General features: G+C 46.2%; 2 protein-coding genes across 2 annotated transcripts in view; both read right to left on the bottom strand.

The window, feature by feature from the left end:
• Nucleotides 1-1,038: 1,038 nt before the first annotated feature.
• LOC146545304 (histone acetyltransferase p300-like) lies at nucleotides 1,039-5,829 on the bottom strand. The gene is made up of 2 exons (XM_085225822.1): nucleotides 5,709-5,829; nucleotides 1,039-2,134 (listed from the first exon to the last, which is right to left on the bottom strand). The coding sequence occupies exons 1-2, from the start codon at nucleotides 5,796-5,798 to the stop codon at nucleotides 1,697-1,699; spliced, it is 528 nt and encodes a 175-aa protein (XP_085081948.1). The 5' UTR covers nucleotides 5,799-5,829; the 3' UTR covers nucleotides 1,039-1,696.
• Nucleotides 5,830-13,593: 7,764 nt separating this feature from the next.
• LOC100543704 (EP300 lysine acetyltransferase) overlaps nucleotides 13,594-17,360 on the bottom strand; it is a 58,979-nt gene continuing 55,212 nt past the window's right edge. Inside the window, exon 31 of the mRNA XM_085225830.1 lies at nucleotides 13,594-17,053. Within this exon, the coding sequence (XP_085081956.1) occupies nucleotides 14,816-17,053 (2,238 nt within the window). The 3' untranslated portion in view covers nucleotides 13,594-14,815. The remainder of the gene's footprint in view (nucleotides 17,054-17,360) is intronic.

The following is a 17,360-nucleotide window of genomic DNA, read 5'->3' on the forward strand; positions in this document are numbered from 1 at the left end:
ATCCCTGGAGGCTCAAGGCCAGGTTGGATGGGCAGCCTGAGCTGGTAGGTGGCAGGCCTGCTCACGGCATGGGGTGGGACTGGGTAGGCTTTAGATTCCACTCCATCCTAAGCTATTCTATAATCAAGGCTCGGAAAACATCCTTCCACATGTACGTTTCAGCTTGGGAGAGGAAAAAAGGAAGATTTCTCTTTGGGAGAAGGAGGTTGGAGGGCAAAACCAGGTGCTACTCAGGGCATCTCTGTCAATCGGCACAAACTGTTCCTTAGCCAAGGACACTCGCCTGTGCTTTCACTGCTGTTCCTCCGCAGCCACTGCTGCACGGGATAAGGGAGACTCAAGCAGATGGCTGAGGACAGCATTGTACCTTGCTATTCGCCTCTTTGTAGATACGACCTTCCTCATTCTGAGCATGTCACACCGGTATCCTCATAGGAATATCGTTCAGTACATCAGGGTCAACTCCAAACACAGGATTTGGACTCGGAGGTCAGAGCACACAAAGCAGCTCCATGGATGACCAAGAAGGCAATGACACCTGTGTCAGGCTTCTGCTTTCCCTTCTCATTAGCACTTACAAGCCTTACACTTCAGAGGTAGCAACTCACCTCAAAGGAGCTTGTTTTTTTAAATAATACCCACTGCTTTGAAGAGGTCACCAGCTCTGCATTAGGTGAGTAACCCTGGCCTTGGCAGGCTTTGTCTGGACTTGTCCTGGCCTATCTACAGCTGTAGCTCGTTTGGATGCAACAGTTATCTAATGTCCAAGTGAGTGCCACCTACATCATTCTAGTTTTTGAACAATTGGCTGCCCGCCTTGCCCTGGGACACAGCGCCAGGAGGTTGAGTTCTCGGCATGCTGTTGGGAGGCGCGAGGCGGGCTGGGGTTGAGGCTGGGAGTTTGCGGCATCGTGGGCTGCTGACCTGTTGGAGTTGTCGGGGTGGCTGATGTCGGTGAGGGCAGCCCCTGCTGCTGGCCCACCACACCAGTCCGCTGCATACTTGTGTTGGAAATATCCAAATAATTTTCTAGGACAGTTTCTCTGATAAAGCAGATTTTATTTGCAATTGCAATGGCGGGCCTCCTGCAAGCAGGAGCGCCCCGAGAAAACAGTGCTACGTCTTTTACCCCCTATTGCCCGACGCTTAGCTCTTTCTGCCCTGGTTCCTCATTGGCTGAGTACTGCAGGTTCACAACTCTTTGGCGACGTTTCACTAATCATACAAATACAAGTAAACGCAAATTTTTGCTGTCCAGACACAAATGTCTTAATTGATTAATTGCCTTCTAACAATTGCTTTCTTAACAAACGTTTGGTCACAACTTTCGGATGTCTGTTTTACAACATAAACATAACCTCTTAATTGTTTAATTACCCCCCCCTGCTTTGTGTAAAGGCCCTGACTCCTTGAAAGTTTGTTAAATGTATTTCGCTTCTGCCGGTCTAATGAACAACCTTACAATATGTTTCCTAGGTCAGAATACTATACCCACATTGTTTAGAACATTTAAAATCTATTGCAGCTTTGTGAGAAAGAATTTGTTAGGTAATTCGGTAACTATATTTCTAAAATATGCTACTAATATGTATATGGTATTCTTACTTTCCACATCAGCTAATTCTAAGGATATGTAATAGCTTAATTCTTTAGATCAATTGCCCCTTTTCAGTGATCAATGAAGAAACAATACTTTTCACTTTCCACCTGCCATCCTCCTTCGGAGCATCTGAGCCTGTTGCAGGCGGTGCTGAATGAGTTTGTGTTTGATGTTGAGGCAGAAGGGCACCGGGCACTTGTTCTCCTGGCAGTGCTTTGCATGGTAGCAGCAAAGAGCAATGAGTTGCTTGCAGACGGGGCACCCTCCGCTGGTTTTGCGTTTGCAGCCTTTGATGTGTTGGACGACCCGTTTCATCTTCTGGCAGGATGGCAGCGAGCAGTTGGCGTTACGGCACTGGCAGGCGTGGACCAGGGACTGGATGCAGCGCTGGATGCTCAGGCGGCGGGAGTCACCTGGGCTCTGGGTGGTTGCAGTCTGCTGGTTGTTGCTCTCATCATCTAGACCAAGGCCTAGTTTTTCCATCTTATGGTCGTGATTCTTAGTGTTATAGCAGGTGATGCACAGGTCGTAATCCTGGAAAGACAAGAAAGGTAAAGTTATCGGTGTTCCTGTTACTCCCATGCAATGAGCAACTGGTGTCATGCCATCTCAGCACATTACTCCCAGACTGTTCCAGGCAAATTAATGCTTGGGGGAAAAAAATAAAAAATAAAAAAATCAGTCTTTCAGGCTATGCTGAGGTAGCAGAGGGGAATAAAGTGAAACTGTAGCCAGGGAAAGTGTGCAGAAGTGTAAAGGTGTCTGAAATAAACGTGTATCTTGAATAACAAGTTTGCTCTGAGTTAATAAGTTCACATGTGATTCAGCCAGGCTGAAAAAATCCCTTTCTTTCCTGATTTAAAAAGGGAGGAGAAAGGCAAGGATCAAACAGCTGTTGTGCCCCTCCTTTTGAAAAAGCAGCATACCTTTCCTACCACTCTTACCCAATTTTCAAAGAAGGAAGAATGAAAGCTGGGTTGTCAGGTGAGTTGAACCCAAAAGGGTGCTGATAGAAGAACAGAATAGCATTTACAGTCTGTGAAAGCAACATCAAGAATTTGGGCTCAATTTATTTAAGAAGATCCAAGTTATCCAAGGGATTCAATTAATCCCTTAAAGGATGACCTTGAAAGGAACAGAGCCCTTGATAAAATTGAAAGTGCGTCCTCAGCGCCAGGAAATGGAGTTCCTTGTGGACTCCGGGGCAGAAAGATCGACTGTCCAAAAGCTGCTCTGGGGATGCTCAGTTTCCTCAGAAAAAACTTCAAGTAGTCGGAGCCAAGGGTGAACCATTTAAAACATCAATAATCAAAGGACTGGGGATAGAAGCACCCTGTAGGCATGGCTTCGGATCCTTTTTGTTAGTGCCTGAAGCAGAGTATAATTTGTTGGGAAGGGATCTGATTATTGAATTAGGAGTTAATTTGGAAGTTAATTCAGAAACAAGGAGCTGACTGTAAATTATATGCCCTGACAGTAAAGGATGAAGAACAGATAAATCCTGAGGTGTCATACACCTCGGATTCAGTGGGGAAATTGGATATTGCCCCTTTTGAAGTAACCATTAAGAACCCAGCGATCCCTGTAAGGATAAAACAGTACCCTATTTCACAGGAAGGCCGACAGGGACTTCAACCAGAGATTGAGCGATTAATAGCAAGAGGCTAGTTAGAACCCTGCATGTCACCATTCAACACACCTATACTACCTGTGAAGAAACCTGATGGGTCATATAGGCTAGTGCATGACTTGAGGGAAATAAACAAGCGAACGATCACCCTGGTTCCCAATAGTTGCCAACCCTTATACTCTATTAAGCCAGTTAACACCAGAACTGAAGTGGTATACAGTCATAGACTTAAAAGATGCATTCTGGGCCTGCCCCCTTCAGGAGAAATGTAGGAATTATTTTGCCTTTGAATGTGAAGATCCCCGAACTCACAGGAAACAACAATTAAGGTGGACAGTGTTACCCCAGGGATTCACCGAATCACCTAATCTGTTTGGTCAAGCACTAGAACAGATACTGGGCACTTATCAACCAGATCCCCAGGTAACTTTAGTGCAATATGTAGACGATTTGCTCCTGGCAGGGGTAGACGAGGATGCAGCCCAAAAAGAAAGTATTAAGTTATTCAACTTTTTAGGCCTAAAAGGACTAAAAGTATCAAAGTCAATATTACAGTTTACAGAAGAGGAAGTAAAGTATTTGGGATATTGGTTAACAAAAGGAAACAAGAAATTAGACCTAGAAAGGGTGAATGGAATCCTATCCCTCCAGGCTCCGAAAAATAAAAGACAAATAAGGCAAATCCTGGGATTACTAGGATATTGCAGACAATGGATTGAGAACTATAGCAGTAAGGTAAAGTTTTTATATGAGAAATTAACCAAAGACGGACATCTGAAATGGGGCTGAGAGGAAGATCAGAAACTAGAAGATTTAAAGACGGACTTAGTTAATGTCCCAGTATTAAGCCTGCCAGATATTAAGAGACCATTTTACCTGTTTGTGAATATAAAAGGAGAGACAGCATTTGGGGTCCTGACACAGGAATGGGCAGGAAGAAAGAAACCTGTAGGGTACTTTTCTAAGTTACTTGATCCCGTGAGTAGAGGGTGGCCAACTTGTTTACAGTCCATAGTGGCGGTAGCCCTTTTAGCAGAAGAAGCTGGAAAAGTAACCTTTGGTGGAGAATTAAAAGTATATACCCCCCATAACATTAGGGGAATATTACAACAAAAGGCAGGTAAGTGGATAACTGATGCCAGGTTGTTAAAATACGAGGGGATATTAGTACACTCCCCCAGATTGGAGATTGAATCTACGGGCTTACAGAACCCTGCTCAATTTCTCTATGGAGAACCGAATGGAAATCTAACCCATGATTGTATACAATGTATAGAACTCAATCCAAAATTCGGGAAGACCTGGAGGAAGAAGAGTTACAGGAAGGAGAAAAATTACATGTAGACGGGTCCTCTAGGGTGGTAAATGGGAAGCGTAGGTCAGGATATGCAATAGTTGATGGGAAAACATTATCAGTAGCCGAATCAGGGGCGTTAGATAAATCCTGGGCAAATTGAGGGCACTAATATTACTTAAGGATAGGAAAGGGACTATATACACTGACTCTAAATATGCCTATAGGGTAGTCCACAACTTCAGAAAGATATGGGAAGAGAGGGGGCTAGTAAATTCACAAGGAAAAGGGTTGGTTCATGAATACCTAATCAAGCAGACACTACAAGCTTTGAGAAAACCAAAGCAAATTGCGATTGTACATATAAGAGGTCACCGAAAGGGAAAGTATAATCACATAAGAGGAAACAACTTGGCTGATGAGGAAGCCAAGAAAGCAGCTCTGTTGATAGTTAAAGAGTTAGGGATCGGGGAGTCTAAAGAACAAAAACAATACGAAGAAAGTTTTACTACTAAGGAAAAGGAAAGATTGTTGCAAATGGGTATTGAAGAAAAAGATGGGAAGTGGTTACTTCCTGATGGTGGGGAAGTACTACCAAAACGACTAGCCTGGAGGGTAATGAGAGAATTCCATAGAAAAATGCACTGGGGAATCCAGGCACTAGTGGACCAATTTAGCACAAAATATATGTGCACTGGGGTATACAATATAGCAAAGGCTGTTTTGGGAGGATGCTTGACCTGTAAGAAAGTTAATAAGCAGCATCTAAGAGAAAGAATACCGGGTGGGAGAGAATTAGCCTTAAGACCGTTTGCCAAAATCCAGATAGATTTTACAAAATTGCCGAAAACTGGGAGATACAAATATTTATTGGTGATAATAGACCATCTGACATATTATGTAGAAGCTTTCCCAGTAGCCAGAGTGTCACGGAGTTAACTAGATCAATTTACGCCCGTGGCAGGGGGGCAGTAGCCCTGCCCTCCCCTCCCCACCTCACAAAATGGGAAGGAAGGGAGGGGAAAAAAAAACAAAAACAGCGGCAAGAATCTATGGAGGAAAACTTATTTTACTAACTATGATATCAGAATGCAAGGTAACACAATATAATACAATCTGATTGAAATTGAGACTAATAAATCAAATAAGATAGGAGAGAGAAAGTTCCCGAGACCGATTCAAACCTGAAAAGCTCGGAACGGCCAGGAAAACACCCTCCAGCTCCCACTGCCAGGCTGTAAGAGACCGCCCCACCCGGAAGGGCAGGATCCCATGACTTCCGTAATGTATAGGGATTGGTGCTTGGAATTGGAGCACCAATTAAATTAACACTTTAACTCCCAGTACACTACATGATGTTTTGATGCGGAATACTGAGAACCAAAAACAAAAAAAAACATAAAAAACCTTAAAACCGTGACACAGAGCCACTGCCCAAACAGTGGTAAAAATATTATTTGAAAACATCATCCCCAGATATGGGAACACTGAGGTAATAGATTCAGACAGAGGACCTCATTTTATTTCCAGAACAGTGAAGGAGGCTTTAGAACCACTCGGAGTTAAGTGGGAATTCCACACTCCATGGCACCCCCAAAGCTCGGGGAAAGTAGAGAGGATGAACGGAGAAATCAAGAAACGACTTACTAAATTAATGATAGAAACTAAGATGTCCTGGATTAAATGTTTACCACTGGCACTATTAAATTTAAGGACCCAACCTAGGACAGATACAGGCATTTCTCCTTTTGAAATGTTATATGGGATGCCATGACTTAGAATTAGTGGTAGAACATCCGAAGACTGAGGAATACTCCTTACGGGAATATAGAGTGGAGTTAATGAAAAGGAGGAACGAGCTCAGAAAGAGAGGCCTGATTGTACAGAGGCCACCCCTAAATATGGCAATCCATCAGTTGAAACCAGGAGACCGAGTATTGATTAAGACTTGGAGGGAAGTATCCCTCACCCCTAGATGGGAAGGGCCTTTTGTTGTTCTACTTACCACAGAAGCTGCCGTCCAAACAGCCGAACGGGGATGGACGCACATAAGTGGTGTGAAAGGACCCATTACAGAGGATCAGTGGGAAGAATCTGAAAACCCTGGGGGACTGAAATTCAAACTGAGAAGAAAGATCTACTAAGCACAGATGAGGCAGTCTGTAGCTCAATCTTGTGAGTACTAACCGACTTCTGTAAGGATAACTGGTGGATCCGTTATACCTACGGATATCTCTTGTGCGGTATCCGGGACCTGTAACTGATCGGTCAAGTTTCTACAGAGATTATTTAGAGCCCTGTGATGGGACACTTTTGAAACGGGAATTGGCCCAAAGGAGGGGTTGGTGCGCTTAACGGGGGTAAAACCTTGAGAGCCTGGAAGTGGTTGATCGAGAGTCGAGTAAACCTATAAGGGGCAAAAAGAGGGGCCCCTGAAGGATACGACTGCTGTTGAGAAGATGGAACACCTCACTGCTCTAAGCAAAGGAGTAGGCGAAGGAGGCAGAGGCGTAAAACGGTGGGGATGTAGGCCAAGAGGCCCCCTCAGAGGTAAATCCCCAGACTCCCACACTCAGGACCAATGCCTCTTAAAAGCGCGAATATGACACCCAGATCCATCGGGCGCTTAAAACTTTGGAGGAAAGGAGGAGTCCATTTAAACACCGTAAGGATCCACCAGTAATCCCATTCTTATATGGTATTGTATGTATTGTGGGGTGGGTGTTGGTACCAATCCAGGCAGAAAGTAACCCACACCAGCCCTTTAAATGGTCTCTAATCAGGTGGGAGGATCAGCAAGTGATTCAAATTAAAGAGACTGCAGGTCCACCCAGTTTCACACCTACTTTATGCGAGCTTGTACCAATTAAACCATGCTTGAACCTTTTAGGATTTTATTTCTGCCCGAGTTCTAACCCAGGAAAAGATATTGCAATTGGCCAGGGCATTATTATTGTGCCTATTGGGGTTGTGAGACCATAGCTCCTGATTGGATAGGAGGGAAGGGTAAAGATCCCTTCCTATCCGTAGTAAGGGGGGATCCACAGGGTGTACACCTCCTCGTCAAGATTCCAGCAGAGGCACCGTCTCCCTAGGGAATTGTAAGCATATTTACCTCAACATAACTAAATCTGAAAATCCAGGATGGACAATGGGAAAACTTGGGGAATGAGATACTGGGAACCAGGTACTGACTGAGGGGGTTTGATATACATTAGGAAGGAAGAACGTCAGTCATCCCCTGTGGCAGTGGGCCCAAATTTAGTACTAAAAAAAGACCGAAAGTCTGAGAGAGGGAGTGTCAAAATGTTACTGAGGATAGTAAGGACAACTCCACTGGCAGCGGAGACAAATCCACTGAAAAACCTGTGACATAAGTAACAACCCCCTTTGGAATTTAATGAAAACTAGTTATCAGGCCCTTAACGACTCCAACCCAAATGTGACAAACCATTGTTGGCTTTGCTATGATATTAAACCTATTTTATGAGCCATATATAACCATTTTATGAAGCAATAGGAACTACCACTCCTGCTAAGCTAACAAACAAATCGAACCCCAGTCAGTGGAAGTGGAAGGATGGGAAAAGGGGGCTCACTATGCAACATGTAACAGGAAAAGGGCAGTGTATAGGTAAAATACCCAGATCCAAGGAGAAACTTTGTGGGGTAACGATGTGCCTCAAACCAAAAGCTGAATGGATACTTTTGGCTAATGGGACTAAATGGATTTGTTCCAGGACAGGACTTAGGCCTTGTTTGTCCTCAAAGGTGTTTAATGAAAACTGAGAATATTGTGTTCAAGTGACCATTATTCCTAGGATATTATATCACAATGAGAATTTCATATATATAATCATTGGGAAAAAGGGGAACACCATTTACAGAGAAGAGAACCTTTTACAGCTCTCACTATAGCAAATCTAATGGCTGTAGGAGCTGTGGGAGCAGGCACAGGCATCACTTCTCTGGTACAGCAAAATCAAAGGTTCCAATCATTACGAGAGGCTGTGGATGAGGATTTGGTAAGAATTGAAAAGTCTGTAACAGCCCTGGAAAAATCTTTAAGATCATTATTGGAAGTAATATTACAGAATCAGTGAGGACTCGATGTATTATTCTTGCAACAAGGAGGTTTGTGTGCAGCCATAGGAGAAGAATGCTGTTTTTATGCTGACCACACCGGGGTTGTAAGAGATACCATGACCAAATTAAGGGAAGGATTGGAGAAGCGAAAAAAAGAGAGAGAAAAACAGCAGAATTGGTATGAGTCATGGTTCGACCATTCTCCATGGCTTACTACGTTATTATCAACAATAGCTGGTCCTTTGATTTTGTTGATGTTAGTACTAACCTTTGGATCCTATATTTTTAATAAAATGATCGCCCTAGTAAAAAGCAGACTTGAAGCGGCACATTTAATGTTGATTAGACAACAGTATGAACAATTAGAGGAGGAGGAGGTCAATGAGACCCTTATCCTTGAGTTGGCTCGGGAAGCGATTAACCGATTTGATGAACAAAATGGAAAAAGAAAAGGGGGTAATTGTAATAGGAGCAATCTGTTGTTTGTTAATCAAATCATTTGTAAGCTTATCAATAGAAAACTGAGATAACAGCAGGGGCCAGTTTCCTACTACAGCCATCCGGAAACACCAACAAACATAACACTTTAAAGTATGGACCCCAGGGCTTATACAGCTTTAAAGATGCTGTGTAAGGATCACAAAAGGATGTATTGCAAAGATCTCAGCTCCCCCCCATCTGACAAGACAAAGGATGGCTGCCTAACAACAGGACTGTATAAAGACTGTCAGCTGCAAGGGGAAAGTGCACGCTGTTGGTGGAGCAGAGACTCCCCGGCCGCCCAGCGCTGTTTTGCTTACTTGCTTGCTTTAATAAACGACAATTTCCAAAATACATAATTGGGCTGTTCAATCTGTTTAGCAGAATATAAAACAACATTGCCAACAGTATCCAGCTGTATTATAAAAGGGGTGGCTGACAGGGAGAGGGAGGGGATTGTCTCCCTCTACTCTGCTCTTGTGAGGCTCTGTCTGGAGTACTGTATCCAAGCCTGGGACCCCCAGTACAGGAAGGACACAGAACTGTTGGAGCAGGTCCAGAGGAGGGCCGTGACGATGCTTGGAGGGCTGGAGCACCTCTGCTATGAAGATAGGCTGGGGGAGTTGGGCTTGTTTAGCTTGGAGAAGAGAAGGCTCCAGGGAGACCTCATTGCGGCCTTCCAGTACTTGAGGGAGCTTACAAACAGGAGGGGAACTGACTTTTTAGCTGGTCTGTTAGTGATAGGATGTGAGGGAAGGGCTTTAAACTACAAGAGGGGAGATTTAGGTTAGATGTTAGGAGGAAATCTTTCACTCAGAGGCCAGTGAGGCACTGGCACGGATTGCCCAGAGAGCTGTGGGTGCCCCATCCCTGGAGGCTCAAGGCCAGGTTGGATGGGCAGCCTGAGCTGGTAGGTGGCAGGCCTGCTCACGGCATGGGGTGGGACTGGGTAGGCTTTAGATTCCACTCCATCCTAAGCTATTCTATAATCAAGGCTCGGAAAACATCCTTCCACATGTACGTTTCAGCTTGGGAGAGGAAAAAAGGAAGATTTCTCTTTGGGAGAAGGAGGTTGGAGGGCAAAACCAGGTGCTACTCAGGGCATCTCTGTCAATCGGCACAAACTGTTCCTTAGCCAAGGACACTCGCCTGTGCTCTCCCTGCTGTTCCTCCGCAGCCACTGCTGCACAGGATAAGGGAGACTCAAGCAGATGGCTGAGGACAGCATTGTACCTTGCTATTCGCCTCTTTGTAGATACGACCTTCCTCATTCTGAGCATGTCACGCCAGTATCCTCATAGGAATATCGTTCAGTACATCAGGGTCAACTCCAAACACAGGATTTGGACTCGGAGGTCAGAGCACACAAAGCAGCTCCATGGATGACCAAGAAGGCAATGACACCTGTGTCAGGCTTCTGCTTTCCCTTCTCATTAGCACTTACAAGCCTTACACACACTTCAGAGGTAGCAACTCACCTCAAAGGAGCTTGTTTTTTTAAATAATACCCACTGCTTTGAAGAGGTCACCAGCTCTGCATTAGGTGAGTAACCCTGGCCTTGGCAGGCTTTGTCTGGACTTGTCCTGGCCTATCTACAGCTGTAGCTCGTTTGGATGCAATAGTTATCTAATGTCCAAGTGAGTGCCACCTACATCATTCTAGTTTTTGAACAATTGGGTGGTGTAGCAGGTGCTGCTTGTCTTTTTGTCACACGTAGCAGGTACTAGGGAGCAGCCTGCATAAATGCTGGGCCTAAAGCGCAGCACCTAGAGGATGCCTAATGTACACAGGACTTTGCACAGCGGGAAGCACATAATGGGGTTAGGGTCCCCATGCTTGCTGATGACGTGCCATGGGCCATGGTCTCCAGCAGCCTCTGGAACAGCTCTCCCTGTAATGTACCTTCACTTAGACCAAACTCTTTTGGGTGAGAATACGACTTTGCAAGCAGTGATTGGAACTTCTTGCTCTGGCTGAGACTGGTACATGACAGGATCCTCTTGGAGACCCTATATCTACAGAGGAGTTTCACAGATGTGAGGGCGAACTGGCTGTGACATCTTTCACCCCACCGATTGCTAAGGCTGATCTGACTGGGTTGGTGGGTGTCTCCTTCCTCCCCCACCATTCCATGCGCATCCCTCCCAAAGCTGCTTACGTAGTGAAAGAGGATAACTTTCCCTGATAGAGATGTCCCATTCATTGCTCAAGGGTATATGGTAGCTGCATTCCCTTGCTAGAATCTCCAAACAAGCTCAGGGTCCATTTGTAGGAGAACATAGGGTAGTCAAGCTTCTAGGACTGCAGGTACATCCAAGTGAGGTACTGTATGGGGCAGTCTGCCATTGTTTGTTAAAAATCATGTTGGATATTAGAAAAAAATTATTCTATGAAAGAGTGCTCAAGTGGTGGAATAAGCTGTCCAGTAAGGTGGTTGAGTTACCATCCCTGAGGGTGTTCAAGAGTCATTTAGATGTTCTACTAAGGAACGTGGTTTAGTGGGGAAAATCTGGTGGTAGGTGGATGGTTGGACTGGATGATCTGAGTTTTTTTTTCCAATCTTTGTGATTTTACGATTCAAGAGCCTGAATCACTCATCCACTCATCTTTACTGATGTTAGTGCCCATTAGCTTTAAAAATGGAGACTCCCATGATAAATAAGGATGTAAGATTGCCACTTTGGGCACTGGGAAGATGTGTCCTGTTTCACCTGCAGATCTACAGAGGGGACCAGGAGCACATCTTCATAGCTCAGGTTGCAATAGGCATGAGTGTAGGAGCTGTGTGGCCTCCTGACAAGGGGAGAGTTCTTGAGGCAGAACAGATACAGTCAGTTGGTGCAGCAGTGCAACTGCAATTCAGCTTTCATGCAAACCTCTAAGTTAGGACGTACAAATATTGTAACACAGGCCAGAAAGCTGGGTACACTTTATACTTCACTAAGGCCTGTGTGGTCAAAAGAATTTTTATTTGTACTACATCTTGGGAAGTCCCATGGCTGAAAGTAAAACTAGGCTTTGTTTGGGTGGAAAGAAAGAAAACTTGCCATGGTTGAAATGGAGAACACAGACCTAAAACATCCCACCCTGCTGCCCTGGATATTCACCATGGGGCTTTTGTTTGCTTCAGTGGATCAACAGCAGTCACTACCTTCCACTGCAGAGGAGTGAGGTAATGGGCTTGGTGCAGAGCTGACTTCAGCACTTAGGGCTGATCAGAACAAGGATTGCCTGATGGAGAATGCCGAAGCACAGGGTTGCATTCCATAAGCCTTCCAGGGACCTTCTGCCATCCTGCTGAAGGCATCTTGCCATCAAGTACACTTTTCTATTCACGGTTTATGCTCCTGTATAAGATCAATCACCCTACTTGTGCTTTTATCTAAATAGCAAGCTTTTTATTCCACATTTCTAACAACCAAGAACATCTGTCCACTTTGTAATAGACCACGGCTTTTGTCTGGCTCTTAACTGAGATTCCTGTGTGGTCAGGCTCCCCTCTCCATCATCTTCCACCAGCCATTTCCTGAAGGCAAACTGCTCATGTTGTTATCTGGGCTTCATGGACACAGGGACAATCCCAACACCCCTGCTGTGCTCTGGCCACATGCAGATCTTCAGGGGCACAAAACACAGGTACAAGTTACTACCCAGCACAGCCATGGCATACACACCCGCGGGGCAGGGCTGTACTTAGGGAAGCCCTCCCTGGCTACTCTGTACATACGGCACTCAGGCAGCGCACGACACACCAGGTTTGACACCACAGGGTTGACAGTATGCGCATACAGTTACAGATGGCACACACAACCAGCTTTGCTAAGCACACACTCCCTAGCTAAAGCATTTCTGTTCAGGACATCCCCAAAATAGGGGTACACATAAGAAGCAGCCGCCTGCACACACTGCTGTCAGGTGAGACCAAGAGCACTTCATCCTTTCCATGCTAAGCAGCCACGTGCAGCCTATGGCCAGCCCGTAGCCGGGTGCAATGCAGCATTAATGGGGCACCCATCAGCTACTGCAGCGCAGCATCTACAGAATATCCACACAAGGTTCTCTCTCAGGCTCACAGTTCGGTGCCAAAAGCTGTACAATATATTCCAAGTGAAATAGGATCTTTTAATATCACATATCCAAACAATAGTTCTCATTTCAAAATGCAAAATAGGTCTTTTGAGCATCAGCTGCTCCCAGCCTGGCCGAGCAGGGTGCGGTGCAGCCGAGCGGCACAACTGATGAGGTCAGACCTCATTTCTTTGGTAAAATACATGCCATGAACAAACGCGAATGCAGGCTTGTACCAAAAAAGCGTCCGTTTATAAGACTGCTCGTTACTCCACGTCCCCTTATCATAGATTTGCACTTTAAAACAGTCATATACATTAAATAGCTCTCCAACTTCTACACGGCGAACATCGGAAGTAGCGCATCTTCTGCCACCCCACCGTCTTCTCAACGAGCGACACGTGTGGGAGCGCAGGGAATCATTAAAAACAGGCTGTCTGTCTCACACAGTTTATTTAACAATAGGTAATAAGAAATCAATTTTTAACAGTCTATACAGTGATCGAAAGTTCGTATTTATAAGTAATCAACTTTAATTGCATGATTTACAACATTTGAGGGTGTTTTTTTTTGTTTTTTGTTTTTTTTTTTTGCTTTCTATTTTCAAGTTTTACAGAAAGTGGAAGAGGGTGGGAAAAGGGCAGGGGAGAGAGAAAGCAAGCAGAAAGAATAAACCCCAGGGACTTTTTCTCAGGTTAAAATCATCCCGTCGGATTTGTTTCTTACCCTCTTTTTTATTTTCTTTTTTCCTTTGTTAGATGTAAAAATAACAACAAAAAAAAATTCTTTCAAGAAAACAGAAACCACAATATATATACTACATCCATTTGGCAGCTGCCCCTGTGTATTTGCAAAAATGTCATCTTCTCTCTACATGTACAAATTTTAATACTTGAAGTTTTTATTTTTAAGCTCAGACTCTTGTATAGAAAATTCTTGGAGGACAAAAGTAGACTTCAGGAGGGGACTGAGTTATTTAATATTTTTACATTTTTTTTTTCTCAAAGAATTGACATATTTCCAACCGAAGAGGAAAAGATCGGTATTTACTTTTATATATATATATTTATATATGTAATGTATTCTTAAAGCAACATTAACCCCTTTTGTCCTCCGGCTTTAGGAAAAGTTTCTCCTCTGGTGGTTTATTGATGTCGTTTTTTTCACTGTGGTATTTTTCTTTTTGCGGTGACATGAAGAAAAACCAGAATAGGGAAAATGTTTACCATCTGCCTCAGTAAATAATAACTATCAATATTACATATTTTCATTAATTTAAAAAAAAAATAAAACCTATTGGAGGCAATGAGTAGGGCGTCCTTTGGCCAACAGCCAGAAGATCACCCTCTTCCCTCGACCTCCCCAACGCACACGAGGAAAAAAAAAATAAACAAGAAAAAGGACTGGTTATGATTCCAGCCATAACAAAAATATATTCTTTGTACTCTACTGTCCCTCAGGTTCGTTGTTGGTTTACTTTGAAAACCACAAACTACTGCTGTAGAGTTCAGATGTGTCCAGGGAAAAATGTTGTTTTAGCTAAGAAAGATTCAAAAAAATTCGTCTTCAGTACAAAAAGTCTTGAGAAAATAAGTTTTTTTCTTTTTTTCTTTTTTCTTCTTTTTCTTTTTTTGCTCCCAAAATGCTACAATGTGTCTAGTGTATGTCTAGTGTACTCTGTGAAAGATTTGAATTCAAGTCTGAGTTCTCAGAGCTGAGCCCCAGTTCTGTGGCGCTTGTACCATGGAGGCCTGCCATACCAGGATTGCTAGCAAGCTGGGAAAGCATTGCACTCTGGTCCGGGCTGGCAAAGTGCCCTTGATCCATGGGATTAGCCTGTGCAGCTACCAGTCCTGGATGTGGGGAGCTGGTCTGCGGGGAGACGTGGTGCGGAGAAGGCTGAGGCTGCATCCGGGGGGATGGGCTGGAATGGGGGGGCTGGGACTGGGGCCGTGGCGAGGGTACAGGCTGTGGAGAGCGCACTTGATTGGTGAGCGACGAAGGGAGCTGCTGACCCTGTAGGTGTGGGGACTGGGCCTGGTTGGGCAGCATGTGCTGCTGGGGGCTCATAGGATTGGGCTGAGCCGGGGACCCCATCTGCTGCTGGAGCAGCCTCTGCTGGAAAGCCTGCTGCAAACTGGCTCCTGTCTCTGCACTCATGGCCTGGGGAAGCTGGCTTATCTGTCCCATGTTTCCTTGCTGCATCTGTTGCATGTGATGCTGCATCCGTTGCTGCTGCTGCTGTTGCTGCTGCTGCTGTGGATACCCGACGCCCTGGGGCTGCTGGAACTGGTTGTGGTTGGCCATCCCTGGCCCCAGCGCCGGTCCCACTCCTTGCTGCTGCTGCTGGCGCTGCTGCTCCATTATCTGGTGCCGCCGCATCAGGAGGTCTCGGAACTGAGGAGCCATCCCCGAGTGATTCATATTCATCTGCTGTGCCTGAGGATTCATCCCAGCCATGGCTTGCTGCGGCTGCTGTGGCGGCTGCTGCTGCTGTGGCATGCTGGGCCTCTGCACCCCCCCCTGCATGGGGTTCATGTTCTGCATGGCTGCGTTGGGGTGCACCCCTCCCTGCTGCCCCTGCATGGCCTGCTGCGGTTGGAGCCCCGGCTGGCCCTGGGGCATGCCAGGTTGACCAGGCATCCCCTGGGGGTTCTGGGACCCCGCGTACTTGGCGGCCCGCTGCTTGATGAAAGCAGCCAACAGCTGAGGATTGGAGTGAAGGATGTTAAGCACCTGCTGCTGCTGCATGGGTGAGCTGGGAGACCTGAGTGTCCGCAGTAGGTTCTGTAAGGCTGCCTGGGGCAGAGGTGGCTGCTTTGGCTGGGCAGTGCCAGGTACCTGGCCCATTCCTGGCTGAGGTGCCATATTCATTGGTTGACCTGGCTGGGCTACTGACATCATGGATGGCCTCTGCATTCCCGGCTGCAGCTGAGCTTGGGGCAAGCCACCCTGCACCCAAGGTGGCTGCTGTTGGATCCCCGCTGGCCCCATTCCTTGATCTATGTGGCCACCAGGACCCCTGGCTATCTGTGGAGGATTCATTCCCATGGGCGGCATCTGGGGCATCTGGTGCTGAATCGGCCTTTGGAAAATCTGAACCTGCGCCATCTGTCGTTGGGTCTCCGCCGCCCTCTGGATCTGCATGGCCATTTCCACCGCTGCTGGAGGAGGACCCTGAACTGGTGGCTGAGGCGGCTGGGGTGGAGTCGGAGGAGTCACCTGGCCGCCCGCCTTGCCCTGGGACACAGCACCAGGGGGTTGAGTTCTCGGCATGCTGTAGGGCGGCATGCTGTTGGGAGGCGCGGGCTGAGGCTGCGAGGCAGGTTGGGGTGGAGGCTGGGGCTGGGGAGTTTGCGGCGTCGTGGGCTGCTGGCCTGTCGGAGTTGTCGGGGTGGCTGGTGTCGGTGAGGGCAGCCCCTGCTGCTGGCCCACCACACCGGTCCGCTGCATACTTGCCATCCTCCTTCGGAGCATCTGAGCCTGTTGCAGGCGGTGCTGAAGCTGCTGTTGACGGAGTTTGTGTTTGATGTTGAGGCAGAAGGGCACCGGGCACTTGTTCTCCTGGCAGTGCTTTGCATGGTAGCAGCAAAGAGCAATGAGTTGCTTGCAGATGGGGCACCCTCCGTTGGTTTTGCGTTTGCAGCCTTTGGTGTGTTGGACGACCCGTTTCATCTTCTGGCAGGATGGCAGCGAGCAGTTGGCGTTACGGCACTGGCAGGCGTGGACCAGGGACTGGATGCAGCGCTGGATGCTCAGGCGGCGGGAGTCACCTGGGCTCTGGGTGGTTGCAGTCTGCTGGTTGTTGCTCTCATCATCTAGACCAAGGCCTAGTTTTTCCATCTTATGGTCGTGATTCTTAGTGTTATAGCAGGTGATGCACAGGTCGTAATCCTGGAAAGACAAGAAAGGTAAAGTTATCGGTGTTCCTGTTACTCCCATGCAATGAGCAACTGGTGTCATGCCATCTCAGCACATTACTCCCAGACTGTTCCAGGCAAATTAATGCTTGGGGAAAAAAATAAAAAATAAAAAAATCAGTCTTTCAGGCTATGCTGAGGTAGCAGAGGGGAATAAAGTGAAACTATAGCCAGGGAAAGTGTGCAGAAGTGTAAAGGTGTCTGAAATAAACGTGTATCTTGAATAACAAGTTTGCTCTGAGTTAATAAGTCACATGTGATTCAGCCAGGCTGAAAAAATC

The sequence above is a fragment of the Meleagris gallopavo genome, chromosome 1 (genome assembly GCF_905368555.1).
Source record: "Meleagris gallopavo chromosome 1, MGAL_WU_HG_1.1, whole genome shotgun sequence".
Taxonomy (NCBI): Eukaryota; Metazoa; Chordata; class Aves; order Galliformes; family Phasianidae; genus Meleagris; species Meleagris gallopavo.

Bases quoted from the DNA above. Each gene is read 5' to 3' on its own strand.
- LOC146545304 (XM_085225822.1), bottom strand. From the start codon at position 5,798: ATGGGATCCTGCCCTTCCGGGTGGGGCGGTCTCTTACAGCCTGGCAGT. The intron at 2,135-5,708 runs GTTTGAATCGGT...TTGTCTTTCCAG, and splicing joins GGCCGTTCCGAGCTTTTCAG to GATTACGACCTGTGCATCAC.